Genomic DNA, 21621 nt, shown 5'->3' with positions numbered 1-21621 from the left:
ATTCTAGCTTGTTTTAAGTCCTAGTTTTCAAAGTTGACACCCCAAATATTTGACAGCTCTGGATCAAAGTCATGTCCTGCAAATGTTGCAAGTACAGCGCGAAAGGGCCAAGTTGGTACAAATAAAAGTTGTCCTTGATCTGAGATAAATGAAATGTTATTTTTTTCCCAGGGTACAGGTTTAATCATTAACTCTACTCATGTAGGAATAAATGCCATTGTAACATTTTGACAAACCATTTGCAGTTTGCTTTTGAACATGGAAGTTTGTTCTAAATTTCCTTCAGAACAAACTTCCTTTAGATTTTCTAAAGTGCCTGTCATATCTGAGATGTCAAAGATCAGGGAACTTTTAACATGTGTTTAGTGCCCATCTCCATGTACTTCCATTCAGGAGACGTGTGTCCTAGAGCAAAACAGAATGAAGGTTGTGAGCTATATGGATCACTCCAAGATATTGGTATCACTCGGCGGTGGAGGGATACATCCGAGGTGAGGATTTACAGATTCACTCTCGTGTACACCTGTGTCACGGCTGGGGTCTGCCCCTATATATAGACCCCATGTCCGCGACACGTTCTCTACATAATTTGAGGCGCCTAGCACAGTAGAGGATTGGAGTGATCCATATAGCTCACATAACCGAGGTTTCACTCTATTGGATCACTCCAATATAAATCGGGATACCCGTACCAGATTTAGTCAGTACTAGAGGGACCTGGCCCGCCAATGTGGAAGGGAGGTCCCGGTACAGTCCCCAGAATGGGAGGCGATGCCCAGTACCGCTGAACTAACTGCAGAGGGAGGTGCCACGTTACCCGATAGTACCTAGCAAAAGGTGCAAGAGGAAGCCCAGCTGGCCGTAGCACAGATATCAGTGAGGGGCACTCCTCTCACTAGAGCCCAGGACACAGCCACACCTCATTGAATGTGCCACCACAGATCCCAGCACTGGCCTGCCAGCCAAGCGGTATGCTGTCATAATCGTGTCCACGATCCAGTGAGAGGCTCTGCTTGATAGAGTCCTGGGGGCTGGGCTCTCACCATAGACAAAATGCTGGTCTGTTCTCACTGACCGTGTCTGCTCCACATAGGCAGCCAGTGCCTGCACAGCATGACGGAGGGAGGCCCAGACTCCCCCGCCACTGCCGGGGGGGGGGGTCGTAAGCAGACAGGATAAAAGGGATGTTCACATGCCTGTCTGACAGAACCTTCGGGAGGAATGAAGGGTTGGGGCGGAGAGATATACTCCACCCCCGGGGTCATCCTGTAGCACTCAGAACTTACCGAAAAAGCACGGAGCTCACCCACCCCTCTTCATGGAAGTAATGCTACCAAGAAAACCACCTTCATAGAGAGGTGTTGGGAGGCAGGCGGCTTTGCCAAAGCTGCCAAGACCATATCCAGATCCCAGCTTGTTATTGAGCGGGTCTGAGCTGGACGCAGGCGACAAACCCCCTTCATAAACCTGGAGACCAAGGGATGGCGCCCCACTGGCCTGTCCATCCACCCCACATGGCAGGCAGAGCGGCCAAATACCCTCAATGCAGAGGCTGCCAAGCCCTCATCCAAGCGAAACTGCAGATATTGGAGGACATACTGCACCCTGCATGACTCAGGAACAACCTCAATACCAGTGAACCAAGAGCAGAACAACCGCCAGCGCCACTGATATGCCACGGTTGTAGCTGGTCACCTTGCGCTCTGCATGGTGTTCCTTACGCCCTCCTGTAGTCCTAACATGGACCATTGGTGCCGTTCAGAGGCCAAGCCCACAGTCTGAGGTGGTGCGGTCTCGGATACCACAGTGTTCCCCCGGCCTGAAACAGCAGGTCGGGTCTCGGGCATTTACCAAGGTGTCCCAGACAACAGGAGAAGGCTGAACCAGGGTTGTCTAGGCCAGTATGGGGACACCAGCAGCAGATGATGCTCCGCCATCCTGGTCCTGTCCAGCACAGCCTGGATCAGGGGGAAAGGGGGGGAATGCGTAAGCTCCTGGCCAATTGTGAGTCAGAGCATCCAAGCCCACAGTCCCTGGTGGCTCTGACATGGAGTACCTACAGGGGGCAGTGTGCATTGCCCAGGGAGGCAAACAGGTCCATCTGCACCCTCCCTAACTTGTCCCACAGGATGTAGGCTCCAGTCCCAAGGTGGCTGGCCCTCCCTCGAGAGCATATCCGCTGCCACATTCAGGATGTCAGGTACGTGCACTGCCCGTAGAGACGCTAGACGTTCCTGAACCCAGAGAAGGAGCTTGCGTGCTATAAGACCGTAGTGCCAGCAGTACAGCTCAGAGCTCTAGTGTATTGATGTGCCTGCCGCTCCAAGGTGGTAGACCTGCCCTTGGTCACACCCCCCCAGCCGATCTGGGAGGAGTCTGTGCTGACCAGCTCCCGGCGGCACATCCTCAGCATCTCCACCCCACCTGAGAGAAAGAAGCGACAGCGCCACCTAAAAATGTCCTAAGGCCCTGTGTGGTCACACGCAGGTGACAGTGGTGCTTCGGGTGCAGCCGGTGGGAGTTGAACCACCGTTGAAGAGGCCAGAGATGGAGCAGACCTAGGAGAATCAGCAACGAGGCCGCTGTCCGCAAGCCCAACAGGCGTTGGCAGGTCGATGCAAAATGAGATCGCCTGAACCCTTTCGATGGGCAGGCGTGCTCTCATGAGGACTGAGTCCAGTTCCATGCCAATGAAGGCAACCCTCTTGTCATTTACAGTAATGCCCAGCCCGCCGATGTGGGTCAGGAGCATGTCTCTGTCTGAGAGGACCTGGGTCCTGGTTGGGGCACAAATCAGCCAATCATCCAGGTAGAGGATCAACAATCCTTGGGACGTGAGAGGTGCCAGGACAGCATCCATGCACTTTGTGAAAGTGCCGGGTGCCAAGGAGAGCCCGACGGGAAGAACCATGAATTCGTAAGCCGTCTCTTCGAAAGTGAATCGAAAGTACTGCCAATGAGCTGGGTGAACAGGAACAAGGAAGTACGCATCCCTCAGGTCCAGTGTCACAAACCACTGGTCCCTGGACAAGGCCTGCAACATGCAGCTGGGGACAGCATATGGAACCTCAGTACCTTCAAGTACCCATTGAGGTTGTGGAGGTCCAGAATCGGTAGAAACTCTGTCTCTTTTTGGGACCACAAAATAAGTGGAGTAGAACCCACCTAGCCGTTCTGATACCGTGGTGACACGAAGGCCCCTGAAGGACGGGGGCCGGCACCAGAATTGGAGTTGGTAACCCTTGAGCATTGTGGACAACACCCAGGGGGACTCCACACCCTCCTCCCACTGAGACCGGGAGAAGCAGCCTGTGAAGGGTATGTCAGGGGTCCTGCCGGGTCCCGCCTCTCCTCTGGCGCCCCGAGCACCTGGGTCTCCCAGGCACGTCCCTATAGCAGTGACAGTTGACACCACCACACCTGTCACAAAGGGAAGCCATAAGCTCAGTCAAGCCAACAAGGCCACGGAGCAGGGGTCCGACGCCCTGGGAGAGTTTGTCGTGACCCGCTTGGAGGACTAGGAGCCCGGTGAGGGATAAATTACCCAGTACCTCTGCAAAAAATGGTGAAGACCTGTGTGGGAAGAACCCAGAAAAACCTTTCCCGCTGTCGTCCCTTAGCACGAGGCAATGGGGCAGGAGAGGGACCCCACCGTCGTTCAGGTGCAGGTGGGTGGCGACGGTCCGTCTGCCTTGGACCGGAGGCCTGAAGCGGCATGAACCGTATCAGGGTCTCCCGGTCCCTACGAACTTCATCGGTCTGCTCTAGAATGTCATCAACCCCTGGGCCAAACGTCAGCCCTGGGGTGATGGGGTGAGTGGCAAATGTGCTCTGGAGAGCAGACGGGATTGGGCCAGCCAGAGATGGCGCCGGGAGGTAACCACCTGCATCATGGCCTGTCCGTTGGCGTGGGCCACATCCCTCTGGAGCAGGGAAAGCAGGCGAGACACTTCCATCCCTTCAAGGAGGGGGTTCCGCCCTGGCAGAGGCCCAGCTCTCCTGCAAGGCTTCGCGGAACTTAGCAGAGATGGGGACAGATGGCGAGTCATCACTGTCCACCAGTTGATGTCCAGTGCAGTGGCTACCCAAGTGAGTAGGCTCCTCATAGCCTCTCGAACTGCTGGGGGCGATGAAGCCAACAGGGAACAACTGTCGTCGCCATCGAATGCATGCGCCCTCCGTTTAAGGTGGTCCCAGCGGTCTGACTCATGCCCCCGTCCAGGACTGGCAGCAGATGGGCTCTGCTTGCAGCCACGTTTCCTGGAATGGCTACTGGGCCCAGTAGAGGGACTAACAGCTCGCTGCCGCATCACTTCTGAGGTAGGGAGCTCGCCCCCAGCCTGAGCCCGAGCCTGGCAGACCCACTCGCGCATGGCCTCCAATTGCGCCAGATGCAGGCGTTCTGAGAACACCACACAAAACAGGCATCCAGTAGGGCGCTCCAGATATGCGGATCCCCAGGGGGATGCCACCATCACACCTGTCACAAAGGGAAGCCATAAGCTCAGCCAAGCCAACAAGGCCACGGAGAAGGGGTCCAACGCCCTGGGAGAGCTATGTCGTGACCCGCACAAGCAGACAAAAAAAACAGCAACCAGGTAATGGATTTGATTTATTTGTTTTACGCCAACTGCAATATTACTTAGCTGGTTTAATATCCAAGCAGTAAAAACAGCACCATATGGAGTAACTCCATTAAGGAACTCCAAAGTTAATATCTCAACAAGCCCAACACAATACTTTTACACTCTGCAGGGGAAAGAACAAAACCTATGGCCTGTGAGCAGCATGTTAAAGCAATTCACAGCACAGACATAGAACAAGCCAGTCGGCAAGTTGTGTAAAGTAAATTACAGTTTGTGGCTGCAAGAGCCACCATACTAATGGATGCACACGGCGTCGTAGTGTAACGCTAACAAAAAACAATTACAACAAACCAGGGGCGGAAGACACAGATCAACAGCGCGCTGCGAGTGGAGCACTCAAGAGGAGGGGCTGGCCGTGTGGCCAGCTGCAAACAGCCAGTGAGTATAGTTCCACGCAAGATATTACACTTACCAGTGACTTTCCAAGCGAACTTCAGAAAGTTTGTACCTCAAACCATATGAACATCCGCCGAGAAAATCAAAGAGAACGTGTGTGAGCCAATAGACAATGGGCCTGATCAGACAGCTCAGAGCTTCTGCTCTTGTCCGTAAAAACAAATTGATTGGTGGAAGAGGCAGGGCAGGCCATGAGCAAGGAAGGAGGGTGTGGCCAAGCAAGGCATCCCTGGAGTCTAAATGCACTAAGGTTTTATCAGAACAGGCATAGATTACATTTTCCTTTCCCGACATGAGTTTATTGTATTTAAAACCAACTTTATTAAAATTACAGCTCACAGCTGTGCTGAGGGAGGGGGGGCTAAGAAATGCATCCACATATATATACACACACTTTTATATACACACACATTTTTAGTACTTTTGTAAAAATAATACAATATTATGCTTATGGAAAATAAACTATGTGTAATTAAAGTCAGTCTTGCATGATTATGTTTATTTTTTTATGTCAGTTTCAACATTATGGACATTGGTGTGTCTGTGGTCCATTTGGCCTGTCCCACAGCTTCCTTCAACGATGGATTATGAGTGGCTCTGTTGATGAACTTCTGTGTCGTGGCTATGGGGTCTATATATAGGGCCGGACCCCAGCCATGACACAGGTGTACACGGGAGTGAATCTGTAAATACTCACCTCGGATGTATCCCTCCGCCACGCAGTGATTCCAATAATATTGGAGTGATCCAATATAGTGAAACATAGCAGCATTGTATTCGTGCTAGTAATCTTTCAATCGAGTAGGCTACAGATGTTTTTTGTGAGAAAACACCGTTCTAGCTCTGAAGATCGATATCAGCTGATGCGGTGGATTGAGAAGCATCCCATCCCAAAAAACACATCTCTACCTAAAACAGACAGATTTGGATGAGGATTGTTTTATGTTAGATTTAAGGAATAAGGCCAGATGAAGTGTGGTATATGGCCAATATACCACAGCTAAGGGCTGTTGTTATGCGCAACGCCAAGTGCCTGGACACAGTCCTTAGCCATGGTATATTGGACAGATCACAAACCCCCGAGGCGCCTTATCGCTATTATAACCTGGTTACCAACGTAATTAGATCAGTACATTTTTTTTGTCATACCCGGCTTTCAGCCAGTCAGCATTCAGGGCTCGAACCACACAGTTTATAATTCCTATTAACCCATGATTTTTTTATGGTAAAATTATGGGCACATTAGTAGTAATGCGAAAGCGACAGACTATAGACGAAAGTCGAGGGAGCTGCATCTGCGACAGCTGAAAGTCAGACACTGAATTTCAGAAAGAAAACGGCATGTAGAAATATGTTCGACCATTTATTAAGCAATGAATAATGGAAGTCGACATAGGCTCTGCTCCCTCAACTCACTTCCCAAGCAAAGCGTCAAAATAAAATAGAATACAGGCACTGAGCACAATCCCCTCACAGGAACACAGAACCTAAACACGTGGAGGCTGGTGCAAATGTATTAAAAATAAACTGAAATTACATTTACTTAAGTATTCAGACCCTTTACTCAGTACTTTGTTGAAGCACCTTTGGCAGCGATTACTGCCTCAAGTCTTCTTGGGTAGGAAGCTACAAGCTTGGCACACCTGTATTTGGAGATACTCCCATTCTTCTCTGCAGATCCTCTCAAGCTCTGTCAGGTTGGATGGGGAACTTCGCTTCACAGCCATTTTCAGGTCTCTCCAGAGATGTATGATTGTGTTCAAGTCCGGGCCACTCAAGGACATTCATAAACTTGCCCTGAAGCCACTCCTGCATGGTCTTGGCTGTGTGCTTAGGGTCATTGTCTTGTTGGATGGTAAACCTTCACCCCAGTCTGAGATCCTGAGTGCTCTAGAGCAGGTTTTCATCAAGGATCTCTTGTTACTTTGTGCTGTTCAATTTTCCCTCGATCCTGACTAGTCTCCCAGTCCCTGTAACCTATTAAAAAAAGTACAAATAGTTTATACAAAACGTATTGCATTTGGTGGTCATCCCCCAAATTTGACCATTTAAAGCCTTGATAGTTGCATCCTTCCTCAGGGAACGGTCGATAGTTGACAACATGGTTGCAGGTATTTTGATCTGCTGCTCTAGAGTTCCAGCAGACTCACCTGGGAAAAGAGAGATGGACACATTCGTTTTTATAAAAGTCTAGGAGACTTTTAATGGGGGAGAGCACATGAGTTTGAGTGAGTACAGTAAATCCAATCCAACCAGTGGCCCTGGATAATATGCTATATGTCATCACACAGACAGACAGCCATAGTGAAGGAGGTTTACATAGTGCATAAAGGATATTACCACCAGCAGAGGTTACATGTCTATGCTCTGGAGAGATCGCAGGTAGTTGGTCTGAAGGTTCTGGAGGTCCTTGGAATATTATGTCTATAGAGCGATAGATAGAGGTACTGAATGCTATTGAAAGAGAGATCAAAGAGATTCTTCAAAGTAGCCACCGTTTTCCTTGATGACAGCTTTGCACACTCTTGGCATTCTCTCAACCAGCTTCATGAGGTAGTCACCTGGAATGCATTTCAATTAACAGGTGTGCCTTGTTAAAAGTACATTTGTAGAATTTCTTTCCTTAATGCATTTGAGCCAATCGGTTGTGATGTGACAAAGTGGGGGTGGTATACAGAAGATAGCCTTATTTGGTAAAAGACCAAGTCCATATTATGGCTAGAACAGCGCAAATAAGCAAAGAGAAACGACAGTCCATCATTACTTTAAGGCATGAATGTCGGTCAGTCAGGGCGGCAGGTACAGTAGCCTGGTTAGAGCGTTGGGCCAATAACCGAAAAGTTGCTAGATCAAATCCCCGAGTTGACAAGGTAAAAATCTGTCATTCTGCCCCTGAACGAGGCGGTTAGCCTAGGAACAGTGGGTTATCATTGTAAATAAGAATTTGTTCTTAACTGACTTGCCTAGAAAAACAAAATAAAAAAATCTGGAAAATGTCAAGAACTTTGAAAGTTACTTCAAGTGCAGTCGCAAAAACCATCAAGCGCTTTGATGAAACTGGCTCTCATAAGGACCACCACAGGTAAGGAAGACCAAGAGTTACCTCTGCTGCAGAGAAAAAGTTAGAGTTAGCAGCCTCAGAAATTGCAGCCAAAATAAATGCTTTACAGAGTTCAAGTAACAGACAGATCTCAACATCAACTGTTCAGAGGAGACTGCATGAATCCGGCCTTCATGGTTCAATTGCTGCAAAGAAACCACTACTAAAGTACACCAACAAGAAGCAGAGACTTGCTTGGTCCAAGAAACACGAGCAATGGACATTAGACCGGTGGAAATCTGTTCCTTGGTCTGATGAGTCCAAATTTGAGATTTTAGGTTCTAACCGCCTTGTCTTTGTGAGATGCTTCCCACCGTGAAGCATGGAGGAGGAGGTGTGATGGTGCTTTGCTGGTGACACTGTCTGTGATTTATTTAGAATTCAAGGCACACTTAACCAGCAAATCAAATCAAAGTTTATTTGTCACGTGCACCAAATACAACAGGTGTAGACCTTACAGTGAAATGTTTACTTCAAATGCTTGTCATCAAGGCAAAGGGTGGCTACTTTGAAGAATGTCAAATATAAAATATATTTTGATGTGTTTAACACTTTTTTGGTTACTACATGATTCCACGTGTTATTTCATAATTTTGATGTCTTCACTATTATTCTACAATGTAGAAAATAGTAAAAATAAAGAAAACCCCTTGAATGAGTAGGTGTTCTAAAACTTTTGACCAGTAGTGTGTGTGTGTGTGTATATATATATATATATATTTTTAAAACAATATTTTTTTCCCACAAATTAGTGCACTGAGCCTTTAATAGTCCTGTATTAGTGGAGCAATATCGCCTTAATGAAGCATGGGTAAAATCTCTACTTCCCCAGCTATGCCTGTCTGGCTCCCGGCCTGTTTAGAGTGTTTATATGCTGTTAAATATGACATGTAGCCTATTTGAAATTATGAGCTCTTCTTACATTCACCTTTTCATATTTATTAAAATAATTTTCATTCAAATCATAAAGTTAAATAAAAGGCAACACATTTTTTATATGGTTTTGTTTCAATACTTCAAAACCAAATGGCAGGTCCAGGTAATCACAAAAATAGATGGGTGTTGGTTAAATTGTGATTTTAATAAATGGAGCTTATTTGGATTGGCAGTTTGTATCCCTGTGAGGCAGAGAGGTTTTTAGCTGGAGTGGTTGGATAGAACCTGATGTGGTCTGCTCCATTAGCGGTTCAGAACTCCGCCACATACTTTGACTGGGTGGGACTTCTATAGGTTTGAAGACTCAATCGCGCTGCCCATGCTGTCAAAGACGCTATTATGGCTATAAAGATGAGTCCTCTATCTAGCTCTATGTTCTGTTTTCACTGCCATTTTGATGAGGTTTTGCAATATCGGAACCCCTAACAAGTTTTACTGCAACGCTTCCTGTGTTTTTAACTGTTCTTTATGAAACCAGGAAGATGGCGTTGGAATCATCGAAATGGGTTATGTTCATAGTTTGTTGGCTTTTCAAAAGTAAGAATTCCTTTCGTTTGTAACGTTAATACTAGCTACATGCGTTCACTTACCTATATCTTATTACCGTTTTAGTTTGGCTCAGTAAGCTACAGCTAACTAATAGCCCAATTATTTAGTCAACGACGTTGCTGACAGTGAGGTCCTATGGATTATAATGCTTTATAATTGTACACTAGACAACCCGAATTATGTATCAAGTTTTTTGAAATCCCGTATGCGATGCACTTAGCTAGATAGGTAGCCATGTTAACCAGCTGGCTAACTAGCAAACTTGTGAAACTGATACTGTTGCTGCTAGGCACCACAACTTGAGTCAGCCACAGCGTGACCACTCAGAGCTCAAGGCAAGCAGTGGGTGGGCGGCTATACAGGCATTATATACAAAACAAAAATAAATGCAACATGCAGTCATTTCAACGATTGTACGGAGTTACAGTTCATATATGGAAATCAGTCAATTGAAATAAAAGAATTTGGCACTAATCTATGAATTTCACATGACTGGGCAAGGGCGCAGCCATGGGTGGGCCTAGGACAAGCATAGGTTTTCCCCACAAAAGGGTTTTATTACAGACAGAAATACCCCGTCAGTTTCATCAGCTGTCCGGGTGACTGGTCTCAGAGGATCCCCCGCAGGTGAAGAAGCTGGTATGTGGAAATCCTGGGCTGGCGTGGTTACACGTGGTCTGCGATTGTGAGGCCAGTTGGACATGCTGCCAAATTCTCTAAAATGACGTTGGAAGCCGCATATGGTCGAGAAACGAACATTCAATTATCTGGCAACAGCTCTGGGGGACATTCCTGCAGTCAGCATTCCAATTGCATGCTCCCTCAAGACTTCTGTGGCGTTGTGTGACAAAACTGCACATTTTAGGGTGGCATTTTATTGTCCCCAGCACAAGGTGCACCTGTGTAATGATAATGATGTTTAATCAGCTTTTTGATATGCCACACCTGTCAGGTGGATGGATTATCTTGGAAAAGGAGAAATGCTTATTAACAGGGATGTAAGCAAATTTGTTGACATTCTATTTATATATCTACTACTGTACAAAATAATATATTATTTTGTGCTTATTGGCATTTACTGCATTATTTGATAGGAACTATGAACATAAGCATTTTGCTGCACCCACCTGCTAAACTGTGTACCGACCAATACAATTCGATTTGGTTTGGTGTCTTGGGAATACATCATTACAGAAACTGGTCACTTCAATTCAATTGTTTCTCTTCTTTTGTCTTTCAGATGTGAGTTGTAACTCTGTTGCGCAGAAGATTTATGTCGAACTGAATAACACTGTACCATGCGTCCGACTGCTCAATGCTACACATCAGATTGGCTGCCAGTGTGAGTGACATGACACACACACACTCTGCTTGGTACAATACTGTGCTCTGTATCCTTGCTATATTTATGTAATGCTGGATATTTGCATACTAAGACAAGCATTTCTTTCTATCCTGTGTCTCAGCCTCGATATCAGGTGATACAGGGGTGATCCATGTCTTGGAGTCTGAGGCAGATCTGGAATGGCCTTTGAGCAAAGGACCCAATCCTCCTTATATGGTCCTGTTGGAGTCATCCCTCTTCACCAAGTAGGCAATACACACAGCCAAAAACAGTCAACTCCATCTCCATTGACCTCCAGAACAAAGTTGGAACACTCTCACTGTGACTATTGTTCAGCACAGCCACACAATGATATGATCTATATCCTAGTAGCCCCCTCATACTCAAACATTGTCCTAATTTTACAGGTCCATCATGATGAAGATTAAGAATGCCTCCAGCAGGGTGGCAGGGGTTGTGGTGGTCCCAAAAACTAGCCCACCGGAGTTCTCGCCACATACAACATGTCCCAATGAGAACACAGGTAGGAGGATCAGGCATTAGGACGATAGTCTGTTAAAATGACCAAATGATCTTTGCTAACCAGCATGTTTTTTGAACGTCATTTGTTTACTTTTATCCTCAGGTGTTTACACGGAAACCTATGATCATCATTTAGCGCACTGTAACACGACTGTATGGAATCCTCGGGGGAACGGTCTATCCTATGAGGAATTTGACTTCCCTGTCTTCTCCCTGAAAGAAGACAATGAAACAGAGGCCATCAAACAGGTGAGGAGTCACTTCAAGCAGTCACAACCCAGTCTGGTAAAATCATGTCACTTAATGACCATGAAATGTCTTTATTCAAAGAACAGAGGTGATGTCTTATTCTACAGTATTTATGTGTATTAAAACAATGTGCTCCTCATTCTGATAAATGTATCCACTCTCTACCTGCAGTGCTACTTTGATCATAATCGTGTGGTGAACGGCAGTGGCCTGCAGTACCCTCTGTGTGCCATGCAGCTCTTATCTCATATGTATGCTGTCACTGACACTGCAACCTGCATGAGACGCAGAAGCATCGACTTCAGCACCTCCCCAGGTATACAAAGATGCATTATTGTATATGCGTGAGTAGTCAATACACACACTGTCATGTATATATTACAGACATCTCTCTCGCTCTCTCTCTCTCTCTCTCTCACAGTGATGGTGTGTAACCCTCTAGGTGATTATAATGTGTGTGCTTTCATCCGGCCTTATAACAGCACCGCCTTTGGTCACAAGGAGAACGAGAGTGTTGTTGTAGCAGCAGCCAGGGTGGGTGATGCATTGAGGCCTTGCCTCCCACTGACTCATCTTGTCACATGTTCACAGATGTCTAAGCCTTTTGGAATCTACAAAATAGTATATACAATATGAGCCACATTCCAGTGTGTGTTATACACATCCTGAAAAGTGCTTTGGTATTTGCTCAGTACCATTTCCTTCTATACAATCCTTATATGGTTTTTCCTTGTTTGGCGTTTATGGAAAATTCACTGGACACTGGATTCTTTCTCCATTTTTGTAGCTGGACAGCAGGGCATTTTTCTTGCAGGATTCTACAGGAGCGGAGGGGAGTGTCTCAGGGTTTGTTACTCTGCTGGCTGCTGCCCAGGCACTACGTGAAGCCACTCAGGAAGCCCCTCCCACACGGAATATCCTCTTTGCCTTCTTCCACGGGGTGAGTTCCTTCGGTCTCCCTTAGCAAGTCATTCTGTGGTATGTCAATTATGGAGTCACATGTGGTCACTTTATCATATAGCAGTATTGTTCAGTGTTGTACTGTAAGAGGATGTTTATAGCTTATTCCTCTCTTTCAGGAAGTATTTGACTACATTGGCAGCTCTCGAATGGTTTATGACATGAAGAATAACAAGTTTGTGATAGACCTGGACAATGTTCACTCAATACTGGAGATTGGACAGGTTAAGACATGTATATGTTCTCATTGAATACTCAAGCACACAACAGGCATCAATGTGTAAAATGCATGGATATACAATCAACCAACAAATAACAATGAATCTCTAATGTAATTGGTTAGGTAGCAGTGCGCAGTGGCACCAACCTATTTCTTCACTCAGACCCTGTGTCCAGGAGGAACAACACCGTCCATGACGAGGTAAGGGGGAGTGAAATGATTCTATTTGTGGCGCGCTTACCTGGTCCATCCTCATCCACCCCTTTTTTCTATATTCTCTTCATTATGCTCTCTCTCAACCCACTTTTCCCAACCTCTTACCTCTGTTTCAGGTTACGAATCTTGTAAAAAACTTACAGTCCTCCACGGCTGGTCTCAACTTCTCATTTGTTGAGACAGGTTTTTCTCAGCCACTCCCACCCTCCTCCTTTCAGCGTTTCCTCCGAGCTCGGGCAATTCCAGGAATTTTTCTTGCAGACCATCAAACAGCTTTCAACAATAGGTGAGTGTTTGACTATGGTCTGTCGTTGCTGGTCATTTTTATTACTGCAATCTTTATCTTGCCTGATATGAGTTTATTAGTGAAGTGTTCTACCCTGTTTTTTTTATTTTTTATTTCACCTTTGTGTAACCAGGTAGGACAGTTGAGAACAAGTTGTCATTTACAACTGTGACCTGGCTAAGATAAAGCAAAGCAGTGCGACACAAACAACACAGAGTTACACATGGAATAAACAAACGTACAGTCAATAACACAATAGAGAAAAAAAGTTTACAGTGTGTGCAAATGGAGTAAGGAGGTAAGGCAATAAATAGGCCATACTGGTGAAGTAATTACAATTTAGCAAATAACACTGGAGTGACAGATGTGCAGATGATGATGTGCAAGTAGAAATACTGGTGTGCAAAAAAAGTTAATTAAACAATATGGGGATGAGGTAGGTAGATTGGATGGGCTGTGTACAGCTGCAGCGATCGGTTAGCTTCTCAGATAGCAGATGTTTAAAGTTAGTGAGGGAGATAATTCTCCAACTTCAGCAATTTTTTCAATTCGTTTACCCATGCGCAGATACTATGAGAGTTTTTATGACAACGCTGCCCACCTGAACCTGACTTATCCATCTAACTTGAGTCCAGAGGAACAGCTAGAGTTTGTGACTGATACTGCAAAGGTATTGTTACCATAGTAAACCCACTGATGGATTTATTTGTAGTAGTCACAGTTTCCATTACATTGTCCACTGTCTGTTAGAATAATATCTCTCTCTCTTCCCTCCCTCACTGTACTCTTTCAGTCTCTTACCGAGGTGGCTACTGCAGTTGCCCGCGCTCTCTTCAAGCAGGCTGGGGGAAACAACTCCCTAGTCAACAACATCAATGCAGACCCCAAAACAGTAAGACTCGATGATTGATGAGGTGTTGTACAAGTCAAACTGATCAGTCATGGCCTCCCAAGTGGTGCAGTGGTCTAAGGCAGTGCTAGCTGTGCCACTAGAGATTCTGGGTTAGAGTCCAGGCTCTGTCGCAGACGGCCGCGACCGGGAGACCCATGGGGCGGCGCACAGTTGGTCCAGCATCATCCGGGTTAGGGGAGGGTTTGGCCGGCAGGGATGTCCTTGTCCCGTCGCGCACTAGCGACTCCTGTGGCGGACCGGGCGCAGGGCACGCTGACACGGTCACCAGGTGCACGGTGTTTCGGCCAACACATTGATGGGTTAAGTGGGCATTGTGTCAAGAAGCAGTGCGGCTTGGTTGGGTTGTGTTTCGGTGGACGCACGGCTCTCGACCTTCGCCTCTCCCGAATCTGTACGGGAGTTGCAGCGATGAGACAAGACTGTAACTACCAATTGGATACCACAAAATTTAATTGGGGAGAAAAAGGGCTAAAAAATGTTTTTTAAACTGATCGGTCATACTGTTATACTCTGTTATTTTCCATGACACTGTCAATATGTCTGCTAACATATGTCATTCTCAACATCTAAAATCTTTTAAAATTCTTTTTTTTTGGGACAGTGAGCAGAATTGTTTGACCAACACTGTGCATCTCTCTCTCAGGTGACCCAGATGCTGTATGGGTTTCTGGTTAGATCCAACAACAGCTGGTTTCAAGCATTGATGGCCCCAGAACTGAAGGACGTTCTCCGTGAGTTTTAGTCTGATACTTTTTCACAAGGACACCCTTTGGCACTATAGAGGTGTTCTGCTACTACTGACGTCGTAAAACCCATGCAGATCTGGACTAGTCACAGACACACTCACGTCTATAAAGAAGGTACTTGGGTCTTCATTGCATTGTGTTTTCTGTCTCTCAGAGCCCAACCCACCCCAGTACTACGTTGGTGTTGCCAAGTTGCCCCATCAGGCTAACGCACTGACCTATCTGGTCCAATATCTCCTGGCCAATTTAACGGGAACAGCCACCAACCTCACCCAGAGCCAGTGCAAGAAGCCAGATGAGCTGCCAAACGAGAGCACATATGTAAATGTGCCTCTGGATCTGTCTGTGCTGATGGATAGATGTTTACAAATGAAAAATGTGTTTCTTTGTATTGCTGGAACCACACCGCACTCTGATTCGCTCATTCTCTCCCTCAGATGTACTCTTATTTCTGGGTTCAGGGCATGGTCCTACCCAACAGCACCCAGAGGGAGTCTTTCTGCGTACGCACAGCAGTACGCCTGGCCAAGGCAGTGTCCCCTGCCTTCGACCTGGGGGATTACGTTTCCAAAGAATATTCCACGTGGACAGAATCGCAGTGGACGTTCATCAAAGCACGAATTTTCCTAGTAGCCAGCCGGGACCTGGAGGTAAAACGGCACTCAATTTTCCCACCATGATCCATCTGTTTAATTAATTACAGTTTTGTATACGTTCATGTAGTTCTGTTTGAATCTAGTAAGCCTGTGTAAGTGGTAAAATATTGTATTTTTATTGTATATTTGTTTTACACGTTTGACTGTATCCATTGTCTGATAAAGATGATGGTAGAAGAGAATCACATTATTTACCTTTTTCTTTCCTCTTAATTTCTCTCATAGATGCTGACCTTAGGCGTGGGAGTGGCCGTGTTGTTAACATCGCTACTGGTGACATACTTTGTCAGTACCAAGGCAGATGTCCTCTTCAGCGCCGTCAGGGAACCCAACAACGGCGCATACTGATTGCCTCATACTAACCAGCGACCACTACTCTCACAACCAAACAGGACAGACTGTTTTTTGTTGTTGTTTTTTTTACACACGATAGGTACACAGACAAATGGACAGGTTAGGCAGAACTGGTTGTTTTAACTCACAGTGAATGGGCTGTTTGGACTCACACAGATGAGTTTTAACACATAACCGGATTTGATTGGCCTGGATGGATGTGGACTCACCAGGGTCAGATTGCCACCACTGTAAAAAAAAAATCATATTTTGTTTTGTCAAATAATGTTTTGTTTACTGTATCATGGGATTAGGCACTAAACTTTGTTTGACCTTGACGTGTGAGTGTGTGTCCAAATGGGAGGTGAGTGTTTGCGAGCGTGTGCAAGTGTGTTTGTTGAGTATGCGGTTGTAGTATGTACAATAGCTTTCCTGTCTTTTCTCAGGAGAATGAACCTTATGTCGGGCAAATGGACTTTGGATGTGGGTACAGCTGAATGACCACTACTATCCTTAAACATTCGGATATCGAAATAGTATTTTTTTTATTTGGGTTGCAGTCTTTAAAAATCGATTTTATTTTAAATCTAGACAAATTGCAGGATTTAATAACATCATGCCCACATGTTTTTAATCATGTATTGATGGAATTGTTAATTGACCTGGAGGTTTTTTGTATGTGAAGGTGACCTCTGATTTTGACCAACTGGGGAATAAATGTGATTATTGCCTTTAACTAAATAAACATGGCCTTTTTTCCTATCTAGTGTTGCTTCTCTACTATTTCCCAGCATGGTTTTGGTACAGGACATGGTCTAGGACAGGAGAAGGTACTGCAGTAGGCAATTACATACAGTGCCTTCAGAAACTATTCACACCCCTTTTTCCACATTTTGTTACAGCCTGAATTTAAAATGGATTAAATAGAGATGTATTTTTTTTTGTCACTAGCCTACACACAATACTCTTCATTCAAAGACCTAATCATGGACACTCTTACTGACAGTTGTGGCTGCTATGTGTGATGTATTGTTGTCTCTACCTTCTTGCCCTTTGTGCTATTGTCTGTGCCCAATAATGTTTGTAACATGTTTTGTGTTGCTACCATGCTATGTTGTTGTCTTGGGTCTTTCTTTATGTAGTGTTGTGGTGTCTCTGTGTGTTTTGTCCTGTATTTTTATTTTATTCTTAATCCCAGCCCTCGTCCCCGCAGGATGCCTTCTGGTAGGCTGTCATTGTAAATAAGAATTTGTTCTTAACTGACTTGCCTAGTTAAATAAAGGTACATTTTTAAATAAATACCCCATAATGTCAAAGTGGAATTGTTTTATGAAATTTGTACTAATTAAAAATGAAAATCTGAAATGTCTTGCGTTAGTAAGTATTCAACCCATTTGTTAAGGCAAACCTAAATAAGTTCAGGAAATGTGCTTAACAAGTCAAATAAATTGCATGGACTACCTAATCTCTGTACCCCACTCACAATTATCTGTATGGTCACTCAGTTGAGCAGTGAATTTCAAATACAGATTCAACCGCAAAGACCAGGGAGGTTTTCCAATGCCTCGCAAAGGGCACCTATTGGTAAATGTGTAAAAAAACAAACAGGCATTGAATATCCCTCTGAGCATGGTGAGGTAAGGGTGTGTGGGGTCCTTGATGAGGCCAACGGGGACTTTAAAACAGTTAAGAGTTTAATGGCTGTGATAGGAGAAAACTGAGGATGGATCAACAACATTGTAGTTACTTGACAATACTAACCTAATTGGGAATGAAAAGAAGGAAGCCTGTACAGAATAAAAATATTCCAAAACATGCATCCAGTTTGCAATAAGGCATTAAAGTAATACTGCAAAAAATGTGGCAAAGCAATTCACTTTTTCTCCTGAAAGCAAAGTGTTTGGGGCAAATCCAATACAACACAGAGTACCACTCTTCATATTTTCAGCATAGTGGTGGCTGCATCATGTTATGCGTATGCTTGTAATCATTAAGGACTGGGGAGTTTTTTAGGATAAAAAAGAAACAGAATGGAACTAAGCACAGACAAAATCCTAGAGGAAAACCTGGTTCAGTTTGCTTTCCACCAGACACTGGGAGATTAATTCACCTTCCAGCAGGACAATAACCTAAACACAAGGCCAGATCTACACTTGGTGCTGCTTACCAAGACATTGAATGTTCCTGAGTGGCCGAGTTACAGTTTTGACTTAAATCTACTTGAAATTCTATGGCAATACCTGAAAATATTTGTCTAGCAATGATCAACAACCAATTTGACAGAGCTTGAAGAATAATGGGCAAATGTTGCACAATCCAGGTGTGGAAAGCTCTTAGAGAGTTACCTAGAAAGCCTCACAGCTGTAATCGCTTCCAAAGGTAATTCTAATATGTATTGACCCAGCGGGTTGAATACTCATCTAATCAAGGTATATTCGTTTTTTTACAAATGTTCCAATTTTTCCTCCACATTGACATTACAGAGTATTCGGTGTTGATCGTTGACAAAAAAAATGACAATTACATCCATTTAATCTCATTTTGTAATACAGCAAAATGTGGAAAAAGTCAAAGGGTGTGAATATCTGAAGGCTCTGTATCTTTGATATTGGAGTTTTAGTCAGTATTGCCAACTAATTTTCAGGGTAAGTTGCTAGAGGCAGGTTGATTTGTTGCTAAAAGTTGCTAAATGACATTGTGATGTCATTGTGTGATAACATAAAACTGCGTCATTACGTAGAATACACAATAACGTTACTCAAATTGACTGGCCATCTCAGCGAAAAATATGGTTTGACATTTCTTCAGGTACAGACTCCCACTCTTTTCTGTACTTCTGGCTGTACAATTTTGATTGAGACATGTTGATTGATGTTGTAAGTTCTGTTCAAGATCAAACATTCGTGACCAACTATATTCATTGGGTTTGTCTCGTCGAACCCGTACCACTGCTGCTGCAGTCAGCCAACAATGATTTGCAATTTGCTGAAATTGCTGCTGGCCTGCTGCTGACGTCACTCACAATGCACTTTTGCAGCCAGGCACGTGTGTTGTGACTGAGTGTGTTTTTTTTTTTTTTTTTTTTATTTAACCTTTATTTAACCAGGTAGGCCAGTTGAGAACAAGTTCTAATTTGCAACTGCGACCTGGCCAAGATAAAGCATAGCAATTCGACACATACAACAACACAGAGTTACACATGGAATAAACCAAACATACAGTCAATAATACAGTAGAACAAAAGAAAACAAAAAGTCTATATACAGTGAGTGCAAATGAGGTAAGATAAGGGAGTTAAGGCAATAAATAGGCCATGGTGGTGAAGTAATTACAATATAGCAATTAAACACTGGAATGGTAGATGTGCAGAAGATGAATGGGCAAGTAGAGATACTGGGGTGCAAAAGAGCAAGATAAATAAATAAATACAGTATGCGGATGAGGTAGATAGATGGGCTGTTTACAGGTGGGCTATGTACAGGTGCAGTGATCTGTGAGCTGCTCTGACAGCTGGTGCTTAAGGCTAGTGAGGGAGATATGAGTCTCCAGCTTCAGTGATTTTTGCAGTTTGTTCCAGTCATTGACAGCAGAGAACTGGAAGGAAAGGCGACCAAAGGAGGAATTGGCTTTGGGGGTGACCAGTAAGATATACCTGATGGAGCGCGTGCTACGAGTGGGTGCTGCTTTGGTGACCAGTGAGCTGAGATAAGGCGGGGCTTTACCTAGCAGAGACTTGTAGATAACCTGTAGCCAGTGGGTTTGGCGACGAGTATGAAGCGAGGGCCAACCAACGAGAGCGTACAGGTCGCAGTGGTGGGTAGTGTATGGGGCTTTGGTGACAAAACGGATGGCACTGTGATAGACTGCATCCAATTTGTTGAGTAGACTGTTGGAGGCTATTTTATAGATGACATCGCCGAAGTTGAGGATCGGTAGGATGGTCAGTTTTACGAGGGTATGTTTGGCAGCATGAGTGAAGGATGCTTTGTTGCAATATAGGAAGCCGATTCTAGATTTAATTTTGGATTGGAGATGCTTAATGTGAGTCTGGAAGGAGAGTTTACAGTCTAACCAGACACCCAGGTATTTGTAGTTGTCCACGTATTCTAAGTCAGAGCCGTCCAGAGTAGTGATGCTGGACGGGCGAGCAGGTCAGGGCAGTGATCGATTGAATACATTGCATTTAGTTTTACTTGAGTTTAAGAGCAGTTGGAGGTCACGGAAGGAGAGTTGTATGGCATTGAAGCTCGTCTGGAGGTTAGTTAACACAGTGTCCAAAGAAGGGCCAGAAGTATACAGAATGGTGTCGTCTGCGTAGAGGTGGATCAGAGAATCACCAGAAGCAAGAGCAACATCATTGATATATACAGAGAAAAGAGTCGGCCCGAGAATTGAACCCTGTGCCACCCCCATAGAGACTGCCAATGTTTCGGACAACAGGCCCTCCAATTTGACACACTGAACTCTATCAGAGAAGTAGTTGGTAAACCAGGCGAGGCAATCATTTGAGAAACCAAGGCTGTCGAGTCTGCCAATAAGAATGTGGTGATTGACAGAGTCGAAAGCCTTGGCCAGGTCGATGAATACAGCTGCACAGTAATGTCTCTTATCAATGGCGGTTATGATATCGTTTAGGACCTTGAGCGTGGCTGAGGTGCACCCATGACCAGCTCTGAAACCAGATTGCATAGCGAAGAAGGTACGGTGGGATTCGAAATGGTCGGTAATCTCTTTGTTAACTTGGCTTTCGAAGACCTTAGACAGACAGGGTAGGATAGATATAGGTCTGTAGCAGTTTGGGTCTAGAGTGTCACCCCCTTTGAAGAGGGGGATGACCGCGGCAGCTTTCCAATCTTTGGGAATCTCAGACGATACGAAAGAGAGACTGAACAGGCTAGTAATAGGGGTTGCAACAATTTCGGCAGATAAATTTAGAAAGAAAGGGTCCAGATTATCTATCCCGGCTGATTTGTAGAGGTCCAGATTTTGCAGCTCGTTCAGAACATCAGCTATCTGGATTTGGGTGAAGGAGTGGTGGGGGATGGGGCGGGCCAGCCGTAGAGAAATGCTTATTGAAATTCTCAATTATAGTGGATTTATCGGTGGTAACAGTGTTTCCTAGCCTCGGAGCAGTGGGCAGTTGGAAGGAGGTGCTCTTATTCTCCATGGACTTTACAGTGTCCCAGAACTTTTTTGAATTTGTACTACAGGATGCAAATTTCTGTTTGAAAAAGCTAGCCTTAGTTTTCCTAACTGCCTGTGTATATTTGTTCCTAACTTCCCTGAAAAGTTACATATCACGGGGGCTATTCGATGCTAATGCAGAACGCCACAGGATGTTTTTGTGCTGGTCAAGGGCAGACAGGTCTAGAGTGAACCAAGGACTATATCTATTCCTGGTTCTAATTGTTTTGAATGGAGCATGCTTGTTTAAGATGGTGAGGAAGGCACTTTTAAAGAACAACCAGGCATCCTCTACTGACGGGATGAGGTCAATGTCCTTCCAGGATACCCGGTCCAGGTCGATTAGAAAGGCCTGCTCGCAGAA

The 21621-nt window shown here is 45.0% G+C and overlaps 1 protein-coding gene across 2 annotated transcripts; it reads left to right on the top strand.

Annotated features, from left to right (window-relative positions):
* Window positions 1-9320: 9320 nt before the first annotated feature.
* Window positions 9321-16835, top strand: LOC106569378 (nicastrin). Of its 2 annotated transcripts, XM_014140692.3 has the most exons (17): window positions 9321-9615; window positions 10868-10969; window positions 11094-11217; window positions 11380-11495; window positions 11598-11743; window positions 11915-12059; window positions 12165-12277; window positions 12531-12683; window positions 12823-12927; window positions 13047-13124; window positions 13256-13425; window positions 13993-14095; window positions 14219-14317; window positions 14982-15069; window positions 15239-15405; window positions 15522-15734; window positions 15966-16835. In XM_014140692.3, exons 1-17 carry the CDS (start codon window positions 9561-9563, stop codon window positions 16086-16088), a joined length of 2100 nt encoding a protein of 699 aa, XP_013996167.1. In that variant the 5' UTR covers window positions 9321-9560; the 3' UTR covers window positions 16089-16835. The 2 variants fall into 2 exon arrangements, with proteins under 2 accessions (XP_013996167.1, XP_013996168.1); XM_014140693.3 differs by lacking the exon at window positions 15239-15405.
* The last annotated feature ends 4786 nt before the right edge of the window (window positions 16836-21621 follow it).

The sequence above is a fragment of the Salmo salar genome, chromosome 14, assembly GCF_965601325.2.
Source record: "Salmo salar chromosome 14, fSalSal1, whole genome shotgun sequence".
In the NCBI taxonomy this organism is placed as follows: Eukaryota; Metazoa; Chordata; class Actinopteri; order Salmoniformes; family Salmonidae; genus Salmo; species Salmo salar.
This window is presented reverse-complemented; position numbering and strand designations above follow the sequence as displayed.